Consider the following 20,148-nt stretch of genomic DNA (forward strand, 5'->3'; position numbering starts at 1 on the left):
AGGAAATGAGGAACTTTTTTGTCATTTTAAATATTCAGGGATATGTCTGAGTTAGCACAAAGCACAAAAAAATTTACTCTTGTGAGATACTGAATCTCTCTGCTCTCTGGGCAGATTATGTAGAAAAAGAACCTTTTATTACCCTTTGTAAGCGTGGGCTGATTTCTCCAAGATCAATCTATCATTTCAATATAGGTAACTGCATTTTAGTTTTATGTTAATAGGTCATTTGTCATGCATTACATTTTTAAAAATTACTTTATAAATAAACCCATCAAAGTTGTGCAAACTTTGCCATAATTTTAACATTTTATTACATTTTTATAGACTTACTATTGTATTATAAACCAAGTCAAATAAAGCTTCCTTTGTGCAGACCTTTAAATTTTCACCAACTTTTGTTCTTCATGGTCTTCTGTCAATTCTGGAACGACTGGATACTTTAAGACAAAAAGTATGTAACTTAAAGGTATTGGAAGTTATGCTTAAACTGACACATCACAGAACATAATTACTATTGATATAAAAAGGTGTGTCACAATTATAATTCAGTTTAGTTAAGCACAACTTTTAGATTTTTCTTAAATTAAAACATTATATGGAAGTGATCTTAGCTTATCTTTTTAGTAAACTAATATTATAAGACATTTAAAAAATTCAGATAAACTAATCCCTTTGTGATAAAATTAATCCAAACTTTTTTTAAGTATGAAATTACAGGAGCACCTGGGTGGCTCAGTCGGTTGAGCATCTGACTCTTGGTTTCAGCTCAGGCCATGATCTCACGGTCCTGGGATCGAGTCACGCATCGGGCTCTGCACTCAGCATGGAATCTGCTTGGGATTCTCTCTCTCTCCCTCTGCCCCTCCCCCACTCATGCTCTCTCTTTCTCTTAAATGAATAACTCTCTAAAAAAATAGGAAATTACACATGTATTATACTGTACACTGATAAAACAAGGAAAAAACATATTTGTTTTTTAAACCAGGTTGTCATATCAGTCTAACTTGTATGAGAGTTTGCTTTGATCACATAAACTTGTTTTCTAAGGAAAAACAATGCTTCTGAAATCAGCATTTTTTTATGAGAAAGTTCTTTTTCTTAAAATGTGAACATATTTTAATTATTAGAATTTCATTTGATTTTCTTAATTTTGGAAATGTTAGATTTATCTAAATGCTTATTAGTCTCTTAAGCAATCAGAACAGAGGTTCTTTATTTTAATATATTATTATCCTTGGGAAGTAGGAAAATACTTCACGCATACACAGCGGTTTTTTTCCCTCAGGTACAGAGACTCACATAAAGAACTTAAAGCTTAGTTCTGTAGCTTTAGGTACAGATCAGAAGCAAACACGGGAACGTAAAATTTCCCTGTCCCCTAGCTCAAGAGACTGCTCACTTTTCCCCTGGGCACAAAATATTGTCCTGAGCTGAACTCACAGATAGAAAAATAACCAACAATTTAAAACAACAGCAAACACAAATGTTCAGCCATCTCTCACCTGAGCAAGGTTAAATTTCAGTTCTACCTGAGATCACAAGTGGCCAGACCATAAAACCAGATCCCCACTCATTGCTGCCACCAGTGGAGATGACTATTGGTTTGTGTGCAAACCAAAACCCTGGTCAAACTTGGTGAAGAATCGGAAACAGAAACAAAGCATAGCCAAGAAAGCAAAAACTTCAGAAAATAGCAAGTCAGGGAAGGTAAAGTTCCCCTGCCATTTGGGATTTACTCCAGCAGCCAAGAGAAGCTGCACCTGGGTTTCCAGCCCATGAGATCTATTTTGTGAAAAATGCCATTTAATTGACTCCACAAGACGAGTGTACTTGGACTTTTCACAGGCACCTCCAAAACGTCAAAGCATAATTTAAAAAAAAAAAAAAAACAGAACTCTTACACGAATATAAAATGAATAGATGCCAAAGAGTTATTTAACTCATTAGTGAGGAAGCCAAGCAGAGTAAGGCTGGTTCACTAAATATAATTTCTGTAGCACTTTTTAGCTAAGCTGTGATTATACCAGTGTTTCATCTGGATTTTTTTTTTCCTGTTCAATCTTTATTTGAAAACTCAAGGTAATTATATTGAGTCTTAAAGGTTGAACCCTAACTATGAACCTCCAAGGACCTATTTATGAGGCGTAATAATCCACTTTGAGTCTACATTAAATGGCCTCCAACTGCTGTGCTATTCGAGATGTTTGGTTTTTTTATCATTTTTATTCCCTCTTTCTTGCCCTCAGCTGCCAATTCTTGCCTTTGTCATTATGCCAGCTGCTTCTTTCATTTTTATGATTTTAGAAACCAGATATCAAGCCTTGTTTAAAAATATTCCAAAGGAAGATTTACTAGGTCCAAGTGAGGTCTTGAGGGGGCTCTGTGTGCCTGAAATGTGTGCACTGCTCTTTGTAGACCTCGTGACCTCCTTCTGGGCTGGTCTGTGGTTGTTTAAACTCCTCACTTGGGAGCTCTTTCCCAAGTTGAGGACATGAATGGATAAGATATCTCCAGAAGCCTAGAATGCTGATTCATTGACAGACTAGATGTTCTAGAGGCTAGGGAAATAATTGTACTGTAGACAGGCTATGCTGTTATTGCCCTCATTTGCCTCCCTCCCAGTAAGATAGAGGTGGGGATGGCATCTAGTGCCTCTTAAGGTCCAGGGAAAAGACATTTTAAAAAGACTGGAAGGGGGACGGGGCGGGGGGGATAAAAAAAAAAACTCTGTAGCAGACCCAACTGCTGTTAAGAGTATTCATTTGGTTACAATGCCAAAAGCATCTGTGTGCTATTGTGGGGAACCAGTGGATCCCCACAAATTGCACTGTAGCAATCCAATATTTTCTTTCGGGCTGATGGCAGTCTTCTGTGGTGCCTTGATAAATGGCATTGTCGCCGTATGGAACTACGTAGGGCCACACTTGCTATTCATTTCTCAAACGTGTCATAATGTGACGCCAGTCTCACAAAGCACCACGGAAGAAGGTTTCTAACTTTCTACATGCGCTGCCATCCTGAAGATAAGGTTGGCTTTCTTTCAAGGGAGATGTTAATATTCCCGTGGTATTATTATTGGAATCGATGAAATGTCTGGGTCAGCAATTCTGTACTGTTTGGAAGATACTTTGTTCCCATAGCTTCTCTGAAAGCTCTTGACCACTGAAGAGTTTTAGATTGCACGAGGCTGGGATTGTGTCAATCTTGTTCACTGCTGTATAACCACCTCCTAGAGGATGATAAGAGTATGGGAGGCATTGTATGCCTGTTTTTGAAAAGAGTCAATGAATGTTTTTGATACCTATGCATGACATTCATTCTGGCTTTCCTTATTCTATGGCTGAAGGTTCTCCCCCTCGTTCTCAGACATCCGAAACTTAAGTTGATGCACTTGGTTCCAGGTAACCATGAAGCCCTTTGAAAAAGAATGCAAATATCTCAGCACAAATGCATTCTTTATGCTTCCAGAAATGGGGCAATTCCCTTTCAATATGCAGTTAAAAATGAAAAGATGAAAATTAGTTGCTTTCCTTTATTTTGAAAATTTCATAGTGTTCTTTGTAAGAACTGGTGCTCTCCGGGGTCATATGAGAGCCAAGGCGGCAAGACCCAGAGTCTTGCTTGTGTCCCATTGAGCAGCCCAGAGACCTATACTTGTAAAAGTAAATATAAGCATAATGGAGCATATTTAAGGAATTATAGCATTTTATAAAATAACTGTATATGTTCATTAATCTTAAGATGGTAAGGTGCCGATACCATTTTAGAAATGAGAGGGTAACCAGGTTGGTGCTCTTCAATTTTGTAATTAGGAAAAACCATTTGGGAATCCAAGAAGTGCGAGCCTTGTCAGGTGTAGGTCACTCTAACCACAGGTGTGCATTGCTTTCTCTCCCTGATTCTTGCCGCCTGCCTGCACTTCGTTGTGATTCCTGACCCCAAAGACAATTCGGGTCTTCACACTTCCTTTGCATTCTGAGTTTGACAGCCATTTCTTGGTTGGAGGCAGAATGGACAATGTTAAGAGAATGCCTAATGCAACCTAGCCATAGTATTAATCTTTTTGTTTTTTTTTCTTAAGAAGAATGTGTTTGAAATGTGAGGGTAAACTTAAGTACTGAAAACTATTTTGTTCTCCAGTCTCACGGACTTGGAAGGCATCTCTTCCTGGTGTGGCCCTTCCTCTTGCTACATCCTGACTAGAGTTTTAGTTTTTAAAAAATGGTTGCACTAGTGGGAAGTGAGCCAGTTAAACTGCAAATGGGTGAGAGGTTGGTTTACTGACCAAATTAACTTGGTGGCTCAGACTTTTTAAAGGGATATTTGCAAATTAGGACTCACTCTCTAGATGCTGACTCAGAATATCTATTGTTACCTTAATTTATTTAATCTTCAGAGTTAGCATAAGCCTTTAACTGACTTGTTTCTGTGAAGCCTTGCTTTTCATAGCCCTAATGTTTCAAACAGCCTGTCAGTTCTCTGCCATTCTGTACCTTCTTTCCCTTTGATGCCTTTACCTGGATGGTCAATGGGGTCTACCTCAGAAATATAATGGGAGCTGTAAATGTGAGCCATATATGCGATTTAAAATTTCCTTATGTTCAGAAAACTTTTTGAGGGGCACCTGGGTGGCTCAGTCAGCTAAGTGTCTGCCTTCGGCTCAGGTCATGATCCTGGAGTTCTGGGATCGAGCCCTGCATCGGGCTCCCTGCCCAGTGGAGAGCCTGCTTCTCCCTCTGCCCCTCCCCCACACTCATGCATGTGCTCTCTCTTGCTCTTTCTCCATCTCTAATAAATAAATAAAATCTTTAAAAAAAAAAAAGAAAACTTTTTAAAATGGTGAAATTAATTATGCTGTATTAGCACAAGCTTAGAATGGTGATGCTATCTGCTACCTAAAAAACTGTCCATTCTGTACGCAGACTTTCATTTCTAATAAAATAAGAGTAAATCTATAAGTAGTGAGTAATATGAAGAAGACTACTGTCTATGGTTAGATCCTTTTGGGTCATCAGAAAAGAAACTACAGACGTTCTCCTTGTGTATTTTAAGTGGCAAATTGTTGACATATATATAGTTGTCCAGTAAATAGTGAAGGAATTAATCATTAGCAGAGTAAGAGTGCCCACCGTCCTCAGTTAACTCAGAATAAAAACAGTTATCACATCTTTTTCTTCTCCTTCAGTTGGATCACTAGGTTCGTAAAAGAGTAATGGGAAGGGAAAAAATAGCAGTTAGCAATAATCTAGTGACTCCACATGGGAGAAACACTGAGCCAAAGTCTCTGTATTATTCTTTGTGACAACAGTCTGTGACTGTCGCTATTAAAAGCAGGTTTGTCTACACTGGAGAGCCACCCCCAGGTTCCTGTTACAGTGGCAGTACAAGCAAGTGCCTCTTGATGGTGCCACACATTTAAAGATTCCTGCTCAGAATTGAGGGATGTGTCCTGTGAATCTTCACACAGTGTAGCGTTCTGGGCCAAACCCCAAAATACAGGAAGCACCTTAGACTAAGAGGCGGCTGCCATGTCAGCTATGGAGAGAGTCTCATTCTTTGCTTAAGGTGATAAATCCATATAGGAAGGCTCATGACGAAATAAGAAATAAAGCTCAGAAGTGCAATTCACAGAAAAATGTACAAACAAGATGAAAATTGAAAATACAGCATATCAGTACAGACAGGGTAATGTGGGACGAGTAGCGATTCTTCATAGAAAGATGATCCCCATATTGGTTGTTAAATTATCTAAATTAAAAGCCATTTATTTATCAACCTTTAAAAAAATTTTTCATCCACTAGTGATGGTCTAGTGACTGTGCTGGCTTGTTGTAATGCAAATTTTTCTTGCCTGGTTCTAGAAAAGCTTATGGGAATTATCTGCTCTGGGGAATACTTTGAAAGTTGTGATTAGTTTTTCAAAAAAAAATTATAGAACACGTATTACAATAGAAACACATACATCACTTTTTCATTGGAAGGATTTTGTTAGTCATTTCAATGTGCAGATTAAGATCTTCTAGAAGTCACTTGAAGGAACGTTAATCTCTTTATTTTGAGGTAATTGTAAATTTACATGCAATTATAAGAAATAACCCAGAGAGATCCTTTGTATCCATTACCCAGTTTCCTCCAATGCTAACATCTTGTGAAACGATAGTTGTAATGTCACAACCAGTATATTGACATTGATACAGTCAAGATACAGAGTAGGGAGATCACCCCAGGGGTCCCTCCTGCAGGCCTTTGATAGCCCCTTCCACTTTCCTCCTCCTCCTAGCAAATCCTTAACCCCTGGCACCCGCTCTTCTGTTCTCCAGAACTATAATTTTATTATTATAGGAATGTTACATACATGTGATCATTTACTTTGAGTTTGGCTCCTCTCCCCATAATTCTTTGGAGATTGAGCCAGGTAGTTGCATGTTGTTGCCTTTTCTCCAGCTCCAAATCTGGGATATATGAGGTACAGGAAATCTCAGCGACTCATTTCTGGGTCCCTATGTGCCTAGTTGATCTGCTGTCTTTTCCCCATCTTTTGGTCTTCTTATGTTTGTCTTGTATATAATGTGTCCAGGGTTCTTAGTTACACTCAGTCGGGGGGAATCGAGAAAAATACCTCTACTCCACCTTCCCAGAGGCAGAAGTCAGGGAGATTAGTGTTTTAAAGTTCAGAACAGCCAAGATTTTTGCTCTGGCGAAGTCTAATTGACCTCAAGGGGGAAATCTGTATGTGGGGGCATGTTCTGTTGAAGAATTTTGGTTTGGAAAAATTGATGTTTTTCATTCAAAATTGCTAAGACCATATATCCCAGTTCTGGGATTGTAATTTGGATTTTGAGAAAAGGCAATTTTAATAAAATGCTAAAGTAGAAAAAAGGAATAAGTTTCTCAGACATGTATTATTCTTTAATTTTGATTATAGAATAAGAGAGCCAGAATATTGAAAGTCTGTCTTTCCCATTAGATCATGAAGACCAAGGCCTAAATCATGGTAGGCAAAGATTACAATTTTAAAAGTTGTTCTGGGAGAAAGGAAAATGTAGTTACTTTCTTGACATCTCAAATAAGGAAAGAAGACTTGTCACTGTTTATTTTGCATTTTTAAAAAAGACTTTATTTATTCGAGAGAGAACAAGAGAATACAAGCCAGGAAGAGAGGCAGAGGGAGAAGTGAGAAGCAGGCTCCTGCTGAACAAGGAGCCCGATGAAGGACTCGATCCCAGGACCCTGGGATCATGACTTGAGCTGAGGGCAGACGCTTAACCTACTGAGCCACCCAGGCGCCCCATTATTTTGCATTTCTCTATATAAAACTGTAGCATGCTTTTTAAAATTTTAGCACACAGGATTTTCCATGTGATATGTCTCTCATAAATAGTTGCATTTACAAAACTTGCAGTTGATGTGTGATAGTCCACCCATTTTGGGTTTTTGGGGTTTTTTTTACATGTTAGACTTTCCTATTTTTTTACTCTACCAACTTTTTTGCCCATAAAGAGAGTTCCTTATTTTTTTTAGGATAGATTTTTCCAATGTGGAGATTTAGCTGTGGATTGAACAAAATAAAATATTATGTAAAATCCTTAAAGTATTTCAATGGATTGCATTTTACAAACCATGATATACTTCAGGAGAAAGAAACAAAGAGATCCCCTGGAACTCGGCTAAGCCAAGGTGAAAATCCAAATGAACGACAGTATATTAGGCTTTTGTTGTGTTCTCTTTAATGGTGTGTAGCAATAGCACTAATTTTTTTAACACAATGGGCCTAGGCACCTTGTAGATTTTCTTCTGACAACACTGTCATGTAAAAGGAAAAATAATTGGCATACTTCTTCAGACACTATGTGGAAATTATGATTACACTGATTACATCAATTTCTTTATAGCCAGTGCTTTTCAGTCTGTAGGGAGAAGTGCATGATTTCCCCCCTTCAGTTATCTGAGTCGAAGCAACAATGCTATGGGGTCATTCATAATCAGCATTTTCTTTGAAGTGATATCTATTAATATTTTAAGAATAGTTCGCCTCAACCCTAATATATTATGAAAGTAAAACTTCTCATCACTCATATGTCTTGCCAGTTGGTTTTAAATGGCAAAACGATGTAAAAAGTCATCAGGAAAAGGACTAAAATACAGCAGATCTGAGTTAGTCGTTGTAGTGAGAGATTCACTCAGTCTGCCTTACAAATGCAAGAAATAAGTGGAGGTGGGAAAAGCAAGTTGAAGAAAACATTCCTGGTCTAAAAAGTAATAAAAATATACATTACCTCAGTATATGTATGTATTATAATACATTTATATATAATTATATTACGTATTTCGTATTACTGAATTATGAGAAATGTTCATAATCAAATCTATTTGGTAACTGTATTTATAACTTAAAATAGTATATACTAATTTTCTACATATATTGATTTCTTAATGACAAGCTCCTAAAATAGGGACACAGAAATAGCAGTAGGGGCAAGTAGCTTTAAGGGAGATGTTGACACACTAGTGAGTAATAGTAATTTTTCTAAAAAAATAATCTGGAGTGTGAGGGGTTGGTTTATGAAATGAAATTAAAAGAACCGAGTTTCTTTGTCTCAGTCTGAGCAAAGACAGGATATGATGAGTTCCTCAGGTATTTGAATGATGCGCGTACTCATAGGGCAGGAACACTGATGATCTCGGGAGTGTTAGGTGGAGCCAGCCACAGGCATTGTGAAACAGAAATCTGGGTTTTATGTCAAGGATGATGTGTGTGCATTGGAGAGGAGCATGGATTTTTTGGAGGGTAGTTTTTTCTAGAAGTTACTCCTCTGGACTTAATGTGCTATGGGGAATATATGTTGCCCTGTGATCGTAGAGCTAGAGGGACCAAAGGGCAGTGAGAGACTGATAAGAGTTCCTCCTCCCTGGGTTACTAAGGCAACTGGGCAGTGCTCTGTTGCCAGAAGCTCAGGAATGTGATTCACCCCGGGGAGGGAATTTTGGGCAGTGGAGGATTTTTCTCTCCTTCCAGACAGGCCAAAGAACCCCATAGTTCTGTGAAGTTTTCAGGGAGACATTTGGCTGCATAACGTATTTTTGCTATATTGCCTTTCCCTGAGAACAATTGGATTTGGCTTTTAGGTTTGCTTGTTGACTGGTACAGTAGTCCCCCCTTATCTGCACTTTGCTTTCCCTGGATTCAGTTACTCACTGTCAACCTCGGTCTAGAAGCAGGTGATCCTTCTTCTGACCTACCATGAGGAGGTCAATAGTGGCCTAATGCTAGGTCACAGTGCCTCTGTCATTCACCTCACTTCATCTCATCATGTAAGCATTTTATCGTCTCATTTCCTCATAAGTAAGGTGGGTACAGTACAATAAGGTACTTTGAGAGAGAGAGAGAGACCACATCCATTCTCTGATCGCAGTATATTGTTATACTGTTCTATTTTTTGGTTATTGTTGTTAATCTCTTACTGTGCCTACTTTATGCATTAAACTTTATCATAGGTATGTACGCAGAGAAAAAAACCCATAGTGTATATAGGATTTAGTACTCTCCGTGGTCTCAGGTATGCGCCAAGGGTCTTGGAACATATCCCTCTCGTGTAAGCGGGGACTCTTGTAGCAATGATGGCTCTCCAGGCCCCACAAGACAGCTATCAATTTCACTTCCAGCTTTTTATGGAAACCATGTCTCATCATTGGTGACAAACACTGAGCACCTGCCTTGTGACAGCCACCAACTTAGACTTTATAGTAAAACGTTCTCACACACACTCCTTTATTGATTCCTCCCAAGAACCCTAGGGCAGGCACTGATCTTATTGTCTCTTTTACAGACCAGGTCATAGAAACTCAAAAGGCTGAACCTGATAAGAACTTCTATGTTACAGGTCTGGTACGTGACAGAGCTTCAAATCCAAATCTTTGTTCTTTCCACTTAATCAAACTTAGACACAGATTCTGCTCTGAAAGCCCAGTGGTTCTGTGGGAGAGAGAGAAGTCAATTTACCCACACATCCTTACAATACGCGGTTACAGAGAGAAGCGCCGAGCTTTCTTTACAGAGTCCTGATATCTTTATATCAAGGGCTTCTCCCTTCTGCTCACTTTACTTGTAATTTTCCTGGAGAAGTGGGAGGTGGCCCTTCTCTTATAAAGTGTCTAGTCTGCACAAAGGTAGGATACACTGTTCTAGATTGCAAAGGGCTGGGAATGATGGGAAGTGAAATGTTGAGCTTTGGCGACTCCTTTGAGATTGGGAATGTGTGGAGGTGTGAAGGGAAGGAAGGAAGTGGAACAGTAAATCTACTGAGTCATCTGGTGAGGCTAATTTATTGTTTGGGGGGGGAGAAGGAGGGGACTTGAGTACGTTTGCAGACAGTAGCGAAGGATTCAAGAGAGGGAGTATGTGTAGGGGAGGGAAAATCAGTGAAACAAAACCATAAGGACAATGGGAGGGAATATGGATGCAGTGAGGCAGGCAGAGGGCTTCAGCTCGGGAAGACCGAGGGACTCTCCTTAGACACTTGTGCTAACACGTATATTGTTTCCTGTGTTCGAGAAGCTGTGTGTGTGTGTGTGTGTGTGTGTGTGTGTGTGTGTGCATTTTAAATCCTCATGACACCCTATAAGAGAGATATTCTAGTAATTCTTTGCTTTATGCATGAGGACCTAAGACTCACAGAAGCTAATTGACTTGCCCAGGGCCTCACAAGTAGCTCCGGAAACAGCATTGAGACTGAAGCAGTCAGGCTCCAGAGTTCCTGCTCTCATAGCCACTGTGGTACCCTGAAGAAAGGAGGACCGGATATATAAGAAGAGGTAGAGGAGGGAAGTTTAGGGCATTGAGCATCATGGCCTTGATCTCCCCAGGCAGTGTGCTTGTGTATTAGGGTGTATTGACTGTATTTGAGAAACGGGTACTGAAGAATCACTGAGCGGTGAGCAGCGTCCTAGGTATCTGCATATGCCTCACGCTCCCTCGGCATCAGGTTATCCATTATCGTGGAGCCCGAATAGGTATAGATGATACAAAATCCTAATAGTAATCTGCACATAGTAAATGCTTGTTGATCAGTTCGTAGCTGCCTCATTGTTCAGTCACTCTTCAGATGACGTGCACTTGCCTCCAGGACAGACACATCACACAAAGCCATTGCTCTTTCGTTTGTCAAATGGGCCTCTTTCCAGAGCAATCCTCTGATGGGGCACACGTGCACATGCTTTTTAAACAAAGGATGGCAGAATAAAGCACTTCCTTGACCACAAGTCTGAAGGTAAACTTCCCAGGTAGACTATGAGATAAAATGTTCTTAGCTAGACATTAAACTGACATTTATGAAGATAATTTGTGAAACCAAAAAAATACAAAGTCCTTACTTGTATATACAATTTCTTAGATCAGTTGTCCTAAACTGATGAAAATAATACTAGGGCAACGTTTGGATAAAGTGAAGGCCAGTTACAAGGTTAAAGGGCATGGTCTCCACATAAGACCGTCATCTCCTCTGCCATCAAGCACAAGTTCAGAGAGTTCCCGGGAACCACCCACAGGTTCATGAATTCACCAGAAAGATTGACAGAACCCACTGAAAGCCGTTATAGTCAGGATTGTTGTTTATTACAGGAAAGGCTAACATCAAGCTCAGCCAAGAGAGGAGAAGCAGAGGGCAAAGTCAGGAGGTTCCACATGCGAAGCCCCACTGCCCTCTCCCTGTGGAGTCAGGGTGCGATACGCTACCTCCATTGGTGTGTGACAGTACCCATGGAGTGCTGGCAGCCAGGGAACGCCTCCTGAGCTTCAGTGTCCAGAGTTTTCACTGGACGTCATCATGTAGGTATGACTGATTGTCCGCTTGGTTGATCTCATCTCCAGGTTGACTGACACCACATGACTCCCAGGCCACCACACAAAAATCACATGGTTGTGTTTCTGGAGTGGCCAGCCCTCACCCTGAGATTGATTATCAGGAGTGTCCCACTTTGTCCTAAACAAAGACAATCGTACCAGATATGACAGAGATTACCTTCTAGAAGCCAACAGTCCAACAGTGAAGGCCAGACCTCCCTTTGGGCAAAGCCAAATTCTTTATTACACAGTAAATAAAAGAGCTGCCTTTAGTAGGATCTCTGAGGCTCTTGTCTTCAACTTTTGGGCCTATTACCTGCTTGAAATTAAGAAAGGCTTATCAATCATAATGGGCTTCTGTGGAGAAAACAAAAGAAAAAAATTATCTCAGGCTTGAAACAGCATCGGTGTCTTTCTCCTTCACTCTCCATGGCCAGCATGGGTTGAATAAGGCCTCTGCTCCATATTTCCTTGCTCAGGGTCAAGGCTCAGGGAGCCAGCATCATCTGGAGTATCAGTCTGCAATGGCAAAGCAAGACATGTAATGGATCATGTGTCGGCCATCCAGGCAGAAGGGACACACATTGCTTCTCACACTTCATTGGCCAGTGCAAGTTTGACAGTCATATCTAGTTTAGGGGTAGGAAATTGAAAAACTGGTTTACCCTGTGTCCAGAAAGACATGAACTGATCATCATAGCCCTAGTTACTACCCCAAGGGATTTATCTCTAAAAACAAATAGACTCACATGAAAGACTTTTAACCATTGCTTCTATTTTTCCTCCTCATTGTCCTACCTCAATGAGACACCGTGATTTGCTCATGGAATCCTGGAAATTCTGCTTACGTGCTGTCAGCTGCATCTCATTCTGCCATCCACTTTTACACCAGGGTCTCTGACTCTTGCTGGTTTTTCATTTAGGGTTATTGGGATCTCTTAAGTCCTGGTATACAGAGAGAGAAAGCTGACCCACTCCTCTGCATGTACCTCGCCCCTCTTCCTCCAAAGAACCCCATCTTCCTAGCCACACAGCAGTTGCTGATACCCCGAGCATACTCTATGCCTTTGCTTACATAGTTCCTTTATAGACATGCCCAGCCCACCCCACTGGCCAACAGGCCACACAGACTCCTCTTTATCCCAGGGTCTCAACTCGAATGTGTCTGTCTGTAATTTTTGTCAACTACTTCCTTATATGTGAATCCACTGATTTTGTGGAAATCTGTCAGCACCCTTTTCTTTGATTGATTGACTCTTTGTGCCTTCCGCTAAAGATGTGAGGGTAGAAATGCTGTCTTTTTCCGTCTCTGTGTCTCCAGCACATTAATGGCCTGAGAGTAACGTAATCGATCTTTGATGAGCTGGCGATTATGGAGATATTGAATCTCTAGGGTTGGCAGGAGAGAGAAGTAAGGTCATACTTAGCAGTTACAGCACGTCCTCTTGAGAAAATATATCTTCTCTCAACTACATTATTTCTAGCCATTAAAAGTTGGCCCTTTCTTTTATATAATGAGTGACCCCACAGAGTTAATTATAAGCCAAGGAGTTTAACAAAGATTTCAATTGCGCTTGGGTATTGGCCACTGGTTTTCTATGTAATTCATTTCTGCGCTATTTCCAGTCCTGTGGCCCAGATTGGCTGCTGTTGGTCACCAGGGGATGGATGGGGCTGGGAGATGGCTGAGGTCCCTGACCGAGGGCTGCAGAGAGGCACTGCCAGACATATTCCTCGGAAGAAAGAAAGCTCTGAGGTCAAAACACACTCAGTCTGCAGCTTTTTTTTTTTTTTTTCTTTAGTTGCTGAGGGAAAGAACTGCACACCATTTTCTTCAGGTATATATTTTAAGATCCTGTGTCCCCTTCAAAGCTTTCTTTGATATATGTGATATATGGAGTGGAGGAAAGGGAAAATAGATAGGGAGATTTAAAAAAGTATTTAAAATAGTTTAATTCAAATGACCTACTTTCCAAGCCCATAACATCAATGTTTCATGCCATTTAGATGCATAGGCTGTGCCCTGGTGACCTTTTCAAAAGAATGCACTGCGGAACACTGGGAGAGGTAGGCAGGAATTGGAGATCTGGAGATCTTCAGAGGGTGGCCCGCCCAGCTTGGCAGGTCGCCAGGTGACACGCCAGATGAAATTGGGTTTTCGGTGGGGGGCCGTTCATCTCAGTTTGCCAGTCCCCGTTGGCGCTTGATGTGCCAGCATAATTATTCATACTGCCCTGTTGGGTTCTCAAAGGTGTCTTGGTGTGGAATGGACCCCAGAGTGGAGAATACTGGAGTGATGGATGGGAAGGGACAAGACTCCAAAGTGAAGAGGCTCAGGGGAGAATTATTTTATGAGAGTACGTTCTGTACAGGGTTTTCCTTAAAAGGCTACATATAGTACTTTCTGAAATGCCTTGCAGACTTTCTTCTGACGCACTTCTCGACATCAGTTTATTTTTCTTTGGTGCAGCTTTTATGGGGCCAGCGTGTCTCAGCACAGCCTGGATTTCTTTGAGACTCACGGGAGGCAGTGGTGCGTGTGTGTGTGTGTGCGTGTGTGTGTGTGTGTGTGTGTGTGTGTGTGTGTGTCAAGCCTGGACAGATTGGCTGTGAATGGGGTGATAAGAATAGAGAGCAGCACATACCAGTAGACCACACTTCCTGCGCACAAGCCTTTGAATACTGTGTTTTACTGTCTGAAATAGCATTCATCTTCAGGCTGGGATCATTTATTCCCTGTGGAATTAAGCAAGAGCCTGGCAGCAGAAGAAACTATTTTGGGAAAGAGATGTGGGAGGAATTTTGCTATGTATTACAGGCAAGGCAGAAGTGCCTTCCATGCTTCTGAGGACACCACTGTTCCCTGAAGCCCTGGTAAGTGGGAATTGACAACTTTCAGATAATCCCACATGTAATTCATGTCCAGGCTAATGTATACACACTGCAATCTGTAAAGGTCAGTAAAGACTGAATTTAGATGCTTCAACTTAAGTCCCCTAAATGGCAGAAAGAGAACTTTCCTTTGGAGGTTAGCATTAGCTTCTCGTGCAGATGCTGTCGAGAAGGGGTAAAATACAGTGTCTTGTTCCTGTCCCCCTCCTTAAATATGCCCTTGCAGGTGGTTTTTGCATATTCCCATGTAAACTTTCCTCCATCATTGGAGAAGCTTAAAATAAGGCAGTGAATGCTGTGCCCCCCCCACTCCCTCCCGGTAAAGCTGAGGTGGGTCGGGCTTGGCAGCTGGCCGCAGCGGCAAAAATAAATAAGCCCCGGAGCTCCTGGATGGACAGGGTGCAGAGCGCGTGGGATGAGGTTGTGCAGCTCTGAGTGCCTGCCGTGGGACGGGGCCATGAGGACGGAGCTGCAGCTGGAGGCCAGACGTCCAGGCAGTGAACGGGAGGTGGGGGCTTGCAGGAGCCAGCCTGATAGAGCTTCTGATCAAGCGATTGCATTTGCAGGGGTGAAGGGGGCGTTCTTTAGAGGACAGAGAAAAGTCAGATACAACTTCAATGGCTTCTATCTGCTCATTTAATTAGTGTATTTAATGGAAACTAGGGCATTATGTTGGTCTGTTTCTATTTAACTTTGCTGTTGGATAGTCAGTCCTTCAACTAGTAAAGAGCTGACTGCCTTCAGAGTTTTGTCTTTACAAATTAGCTGCAATTAGAAATTGAAAACAGCAGCCCAGTGCTACTTAAAAATGTTCTACTTTGTGACTGATAACCGGTTTGGACAATGTTTTTCTATGGAAGGCTTTTGAATTTTTTTTTTTCAATGTGGTAGATGTAATCACAACAGATTTTTTTGTTGTTAATTTATTATTTTTCTTTTCACATTGGCCTTGGAATTAATGTGAGAGGCAGAGATGTTAAGGTTCCTCACCCCAAACAGTGCTGTCGAGGCTTATGATAAACATTTCAGAAATTATATCCTATTGCTCACAAATATATAGTGAATTTACTTAAAGTCAAAACCATAAACATACACTTGTTTTGTATGGGGAGCTTGGTGAAGTGTCAGTGAGTAATACCATTATAGACATCAATGGCCTATATATTGTTTGTTTGTTTTTTTAAGCAAATGAACTATCATTTTTGTTTTCCAGTTAAATGAGTCAAAATGATCTCAGAATCTGAAATACATTGCTGTCTTTCTATCTGGACATGACATGAAAAGTTTTTCATTTTTATGCTACATTTCTACTTCTTTATAACTTTAATTACTTGTGAGAGATTGATGGAAAAGACCTTTATCTTGTGACAAGACATAAGAAAATATTGAAAATTTTGAGGCATGTCAAAAAATACTGAAAAAAATTCAAGAAAAAATTTCTTTTACATTAGAAGATTCTTTAAGTGCATCTATTTCTCTAGGATGCTAGAGAATTAACTTTAACCGCCAGTGTTAAGTCAATAGTGATGAAAGATCTAGATGTGTTGGAAGCAGAGAGCTGGAGAAGGAAGGGGGAGTAAAGATTTTTTAAAAAGAAGATTGGGGAAAAAAACTTTGAAGTGTTCAGAGAACTAATAAATCAAGACAAGGCTTACATGGCAGGATCAGCACTGGGACATCCAAGGAGAGAGGACAGCCTGGAATTGAGTTTGGGAAGAAAATCAGACATTTTTCACATGGGTTTCCTCTGGTTCCTTAAATGCATCCATCCAGAATGATGGAAACTCATCATCAGTCCACCGTCTGCGGGTTTACCTGTGGGATGAAATCGCAAGCGGTCCCAGCCTCTTCAGTCTTTTTCTTTGTGATGTCTGCGTTCTCACAGACTCTCTGATCTTCCCCTCTCTGTGCTGTAGGAGAGACAGCGTCTGGAGACCATTCTCAGTCTCTGTGCCGAGTACACAAAGCCCGACAGCCGCTTGTCCACGGGCACCACCGTGGCCGACGTGCAGAAGATCAATAAGGAGCTCAAGAAGCTGCAGCTGTCCGACGAGGAGTCTCTGTTTGACGAGGCCGTGGTGAGCCCTGACGCCAGGTACAGGTGCCACCCGAAAGGCTCCCTCCAGGATGTGGACTCGGCGGGCTTCGGGAGCGGCGGGCAGAGCAGTGCCGGCTTCCTTTCCCCCAGGAGCATCAGGAACGACGACCTGCTCAGGGACCTCACGTCTGCCTTTCTGAAAACTCCCAGCGAGTCTGCTTATCTTAGTATACTTCCCAAGGTAAAGGCGACAGAGCAAAAAGACCAGGATTTAGGGCCTGGGGCTCTGCATCTGCATTGACGCAGAGACTAGAGGTCTTATCGTACTTGTGTTGCAGAATGTGTTCATGAAGCTTCAGAGGTAATTAGCTAAACGAGGTGCAGCAAATTAGGGAGTTTCCTATAAACTAACAAATTTGCACCATAAAAAATGTAGCAGTATAGAAAACCTCCAAAGAAGGAAGTTTCTCTTTTCTCTGCCCCCTCCCAGTGGTACCCCTGAGAAATAAACACGAAGTGTCTTACTTGCCTTCTTCATACGCCTGTGCATATACGGCCGCGTGTTAGAGGCATAGACGAGCAGATGCAAACATACAGTGTTCTGCTCATTTTCTTTTCCTCACTGAATGTCTTGCACATCTTTCCATTTAGTATATACAGCCCTGCTTCATTCTTTTTAACAGCTGACTAGTATTCTGTTGTTTGGTAATGCTATTTAAATTGTTTCTAGTTTTTTTACTAATAAAATCCATATGCAGCGAATATTGCGCGAATGTATCTGCAAGATCCCTTACTGAAGTGGGAATTGCTGGATCAAGAAGTTTGTATATTATTCATTTTAACCAATATTTCCAAATTGTACTCTCGAAAGACTGCATATTTCCAGGTGACCCTTCCACCAACAGTTGATGGGCATGCCTTGTTCTCCATACACTTGCCAAGGCTGTGCATTTTCAAAATTTTTCAATACGCTAAGTTAATTGGTGTCTAATTTGCTTGTCTTTAATTGTGCATAAAGTTGGACATCTTTTCATATTTTTAGTTGTGAATTTGTGTTTTGACCCCTTTGTTCATATTCCTTACCCATTTTTAAAAAATTTTCTTATCTTGTTTTTACTAAGTAGAAAGAACTATTTGTAAGGAAATTAGTCTTTTACATGGCTGTATATTGATTTCAAAATGGCTTCCAAATTTTAGGATTTCTTAAAGGGAATTAGAGGAAAATTTTTTGATGTTAGTTTTTTTCACACAGGTTAAGAATCTTAATCTTTTTTTGAGAGAGAGAGAGAGAGCGCATGTGCAAACTCACAAGTGTTTATGACGAGAGAGCAGAGGGAGAAAGAGCAAGAGAATCTTAAGCAGGCTCCATGCCCAGCACAAAGCCCAACCCAGGGCTGTATCCCACGACCCTGAGATCATGGCCTGAGCCAAAATCAAGAGTCAGACGCTTAACTGACTAGCTACCCAAGTGCCCCAAGAATCTTTTGTCTATGAAATGAAAATAAATTCTCCTACCTCTTTTCTAGAAAGGATTTAAGAGAGCCACAAGAAGATATAAGTTTTATTGGAATAAAGTTAACACACCAAAAATAGTAATTAATAGGAAAAAACAGATGCCATAATCACAAGAATTTATTTATTTAAATAAACAGGATTAATTAAGTAAGTAACTTTGACCATTAAGTTCAATTCCAAGATTCTTGGCAATTACGGCCAAAGAATCAAAAACAAAAAAATATATCAGCTAAATGTTTTGTAAGAGAAGGACACAGACTGATTAAGAGAAAGACCTTATCTGTGCTACATTCTGGAGGGAGTTGACCACCTGGAGTACTATTCAGGAGGGGTTTGTGTGTTTGACTTTTTTACTCAGTGTTCCTCGTCAGGAGTCCGTGTCTACCTTCTGTTCTCCCATCATCAGCATCAGGACTCGGAAATGTTCAGGGCTTCTTTCTCCTAATGACCACAGTGACCTTACTCATTCTCAGTGGAGAGGACTTCTGAATAGGACATCTGTCTCTATTGCCAGAAAGTTGCAACTATTAGAAACTAGGGCGGGGGGTGGAATCAGACGTTGGTTGTGTTCAGGCAAAGTAAATGACCCACCATTTGAAAACTTGAGCTGTGTTCCTCAGCCCTTAGGCTTCCTTTGAAGTCCTTGACTTCCCTTCCATCATGGACAGCTGCCAGAGTTTTGTTAAAACAGTGAGCTGTGTGTCTGTCTCTCACACCATCTTTTGGGAGACAGGTTTCCTCCTGAAGAGGGCTGGGACAAGAGAGCTGCTGGTGTGTAAATGGGCAGATCGTGGCAGATGTTTTTAATTGCCCAAATATGCCTTTTGTGGAAAAGGAGGTCTCTGAAGCTGAGAGCAGCCTCCGTTGTGGCAAGACATAGAAGACTGCATCCTTTAGAGACAGGAAATATCAAAGGCGCCTCTGGTTACCACGCAGCAGCCTAGGCAGAGAGTGAGGGAGGGGATGAGTTCCAAGGACAGAGGTTTGCATTTATGACTTTTTGGAGACAGATATATGTTACCCCAGGTCAGCAGATAGAAGAATGTTTTATTAAGTCCTGACCATTTGTTTTCGATAGTTTGCTTCTTAGTAATCTGGTCACTAAATCATTTACTTAGCAAAGGACAGTGTGTGTTATTAATCGATCTAAGGATCAATGGAGAAGAGAGGAATGTGACCAACACTCTAAGCTGATTTAAGGAAACAAAGATTTTAATGATATTTAGGAAACCTGAGATTTACCGTTCTGTAACTTGTTTTAGCTAACACTTAAAGATACAGATGACCTTAGAAATATGCTAATTTTATTTTATATTTTAAGGATTTACTTATTTTAGAGAGAGAGAGTGAGAACACAGAGGGAGGGGCAGAGGGAGAGGGAGAGAGAGAATCTCAAGTGGACTCCCTGCCAAGCGCGGAGCCTGCCGCGGGGCTCCATCTCACAACCCGGAGATCACAACCTGAGCCAAAACCGAGTCAGACGCTTAACCGATTGAGCCATCCAGGTGCCCCAGAATGTGCTAACTTAAATTGGATTTTGTGAACCTGTCTTCTGCCACCTGAGGTGAAAGCTGAGAGTAGCTCACTCTTCTTTCTTTCTTCCTGTAGTGTTAGGATTTAAGTGACACACACTGTGTGTGTTTTGTGTACAGCCTTGTGAAACTGACTTACAAATATTGTGAAATGATTGCCATGCTTAGTTTAGCTAACATCCATCACCTCATATTGTTATTTGGGGGAAAAAATGTTCTTTTCCTTGAGAACTTTTTCCTTCTTCTTGAGTAATCATTCTGTCTACAGTGGATGGCCCTCACACTTGCAACTTCCTCTGGTTGCAAGGAGTTTCTAAGAAGAGATTTGG

General features: G+C 41.0%; 1 protein-coding gene across 13 annotated transcripts in view; it reads left to right on the top strand.

Annotated features, from left to right (window-relative positions):
* The window catches only part of PHLDB2 (pleckstrin homology like domain family B member 2), a 103,279-nt gene that overhangs the window by 23,097 nt on the left and 60,034 nt on the right, over window positions 1–20,148 (top strand). For all 13 annotated transcript variants that reach the window (XM_034658175.1, XM_034658170.1, XM_034658178.1 and 10 more), the window contains exon 3: window positions 16,651–17,013. In XM_034658175.1, the coding sequence (XP_034514066.1) occupies window positions 16,651–17,013 (363 nt within the window). The remainder of the gene's footprint in view (window positions 1–16,650; window positions 17,014–20,148) is intronic.

Source organism: Ailuropoda melanoleuca, chromosome 1 (assembly GCF_002007445.2).
Source record: "Ailuropoda melanoleuca isolate Jingjing chromosome 1, ASM200744v2, whole genome shotgun sequence".
Taxonomy (NCBI): Eukaryota; Metazoa; Chordata; class Mammalia; order Carnivora; family Ursidae; genus Ailuropoda; species Ailuropoda melanoleuca.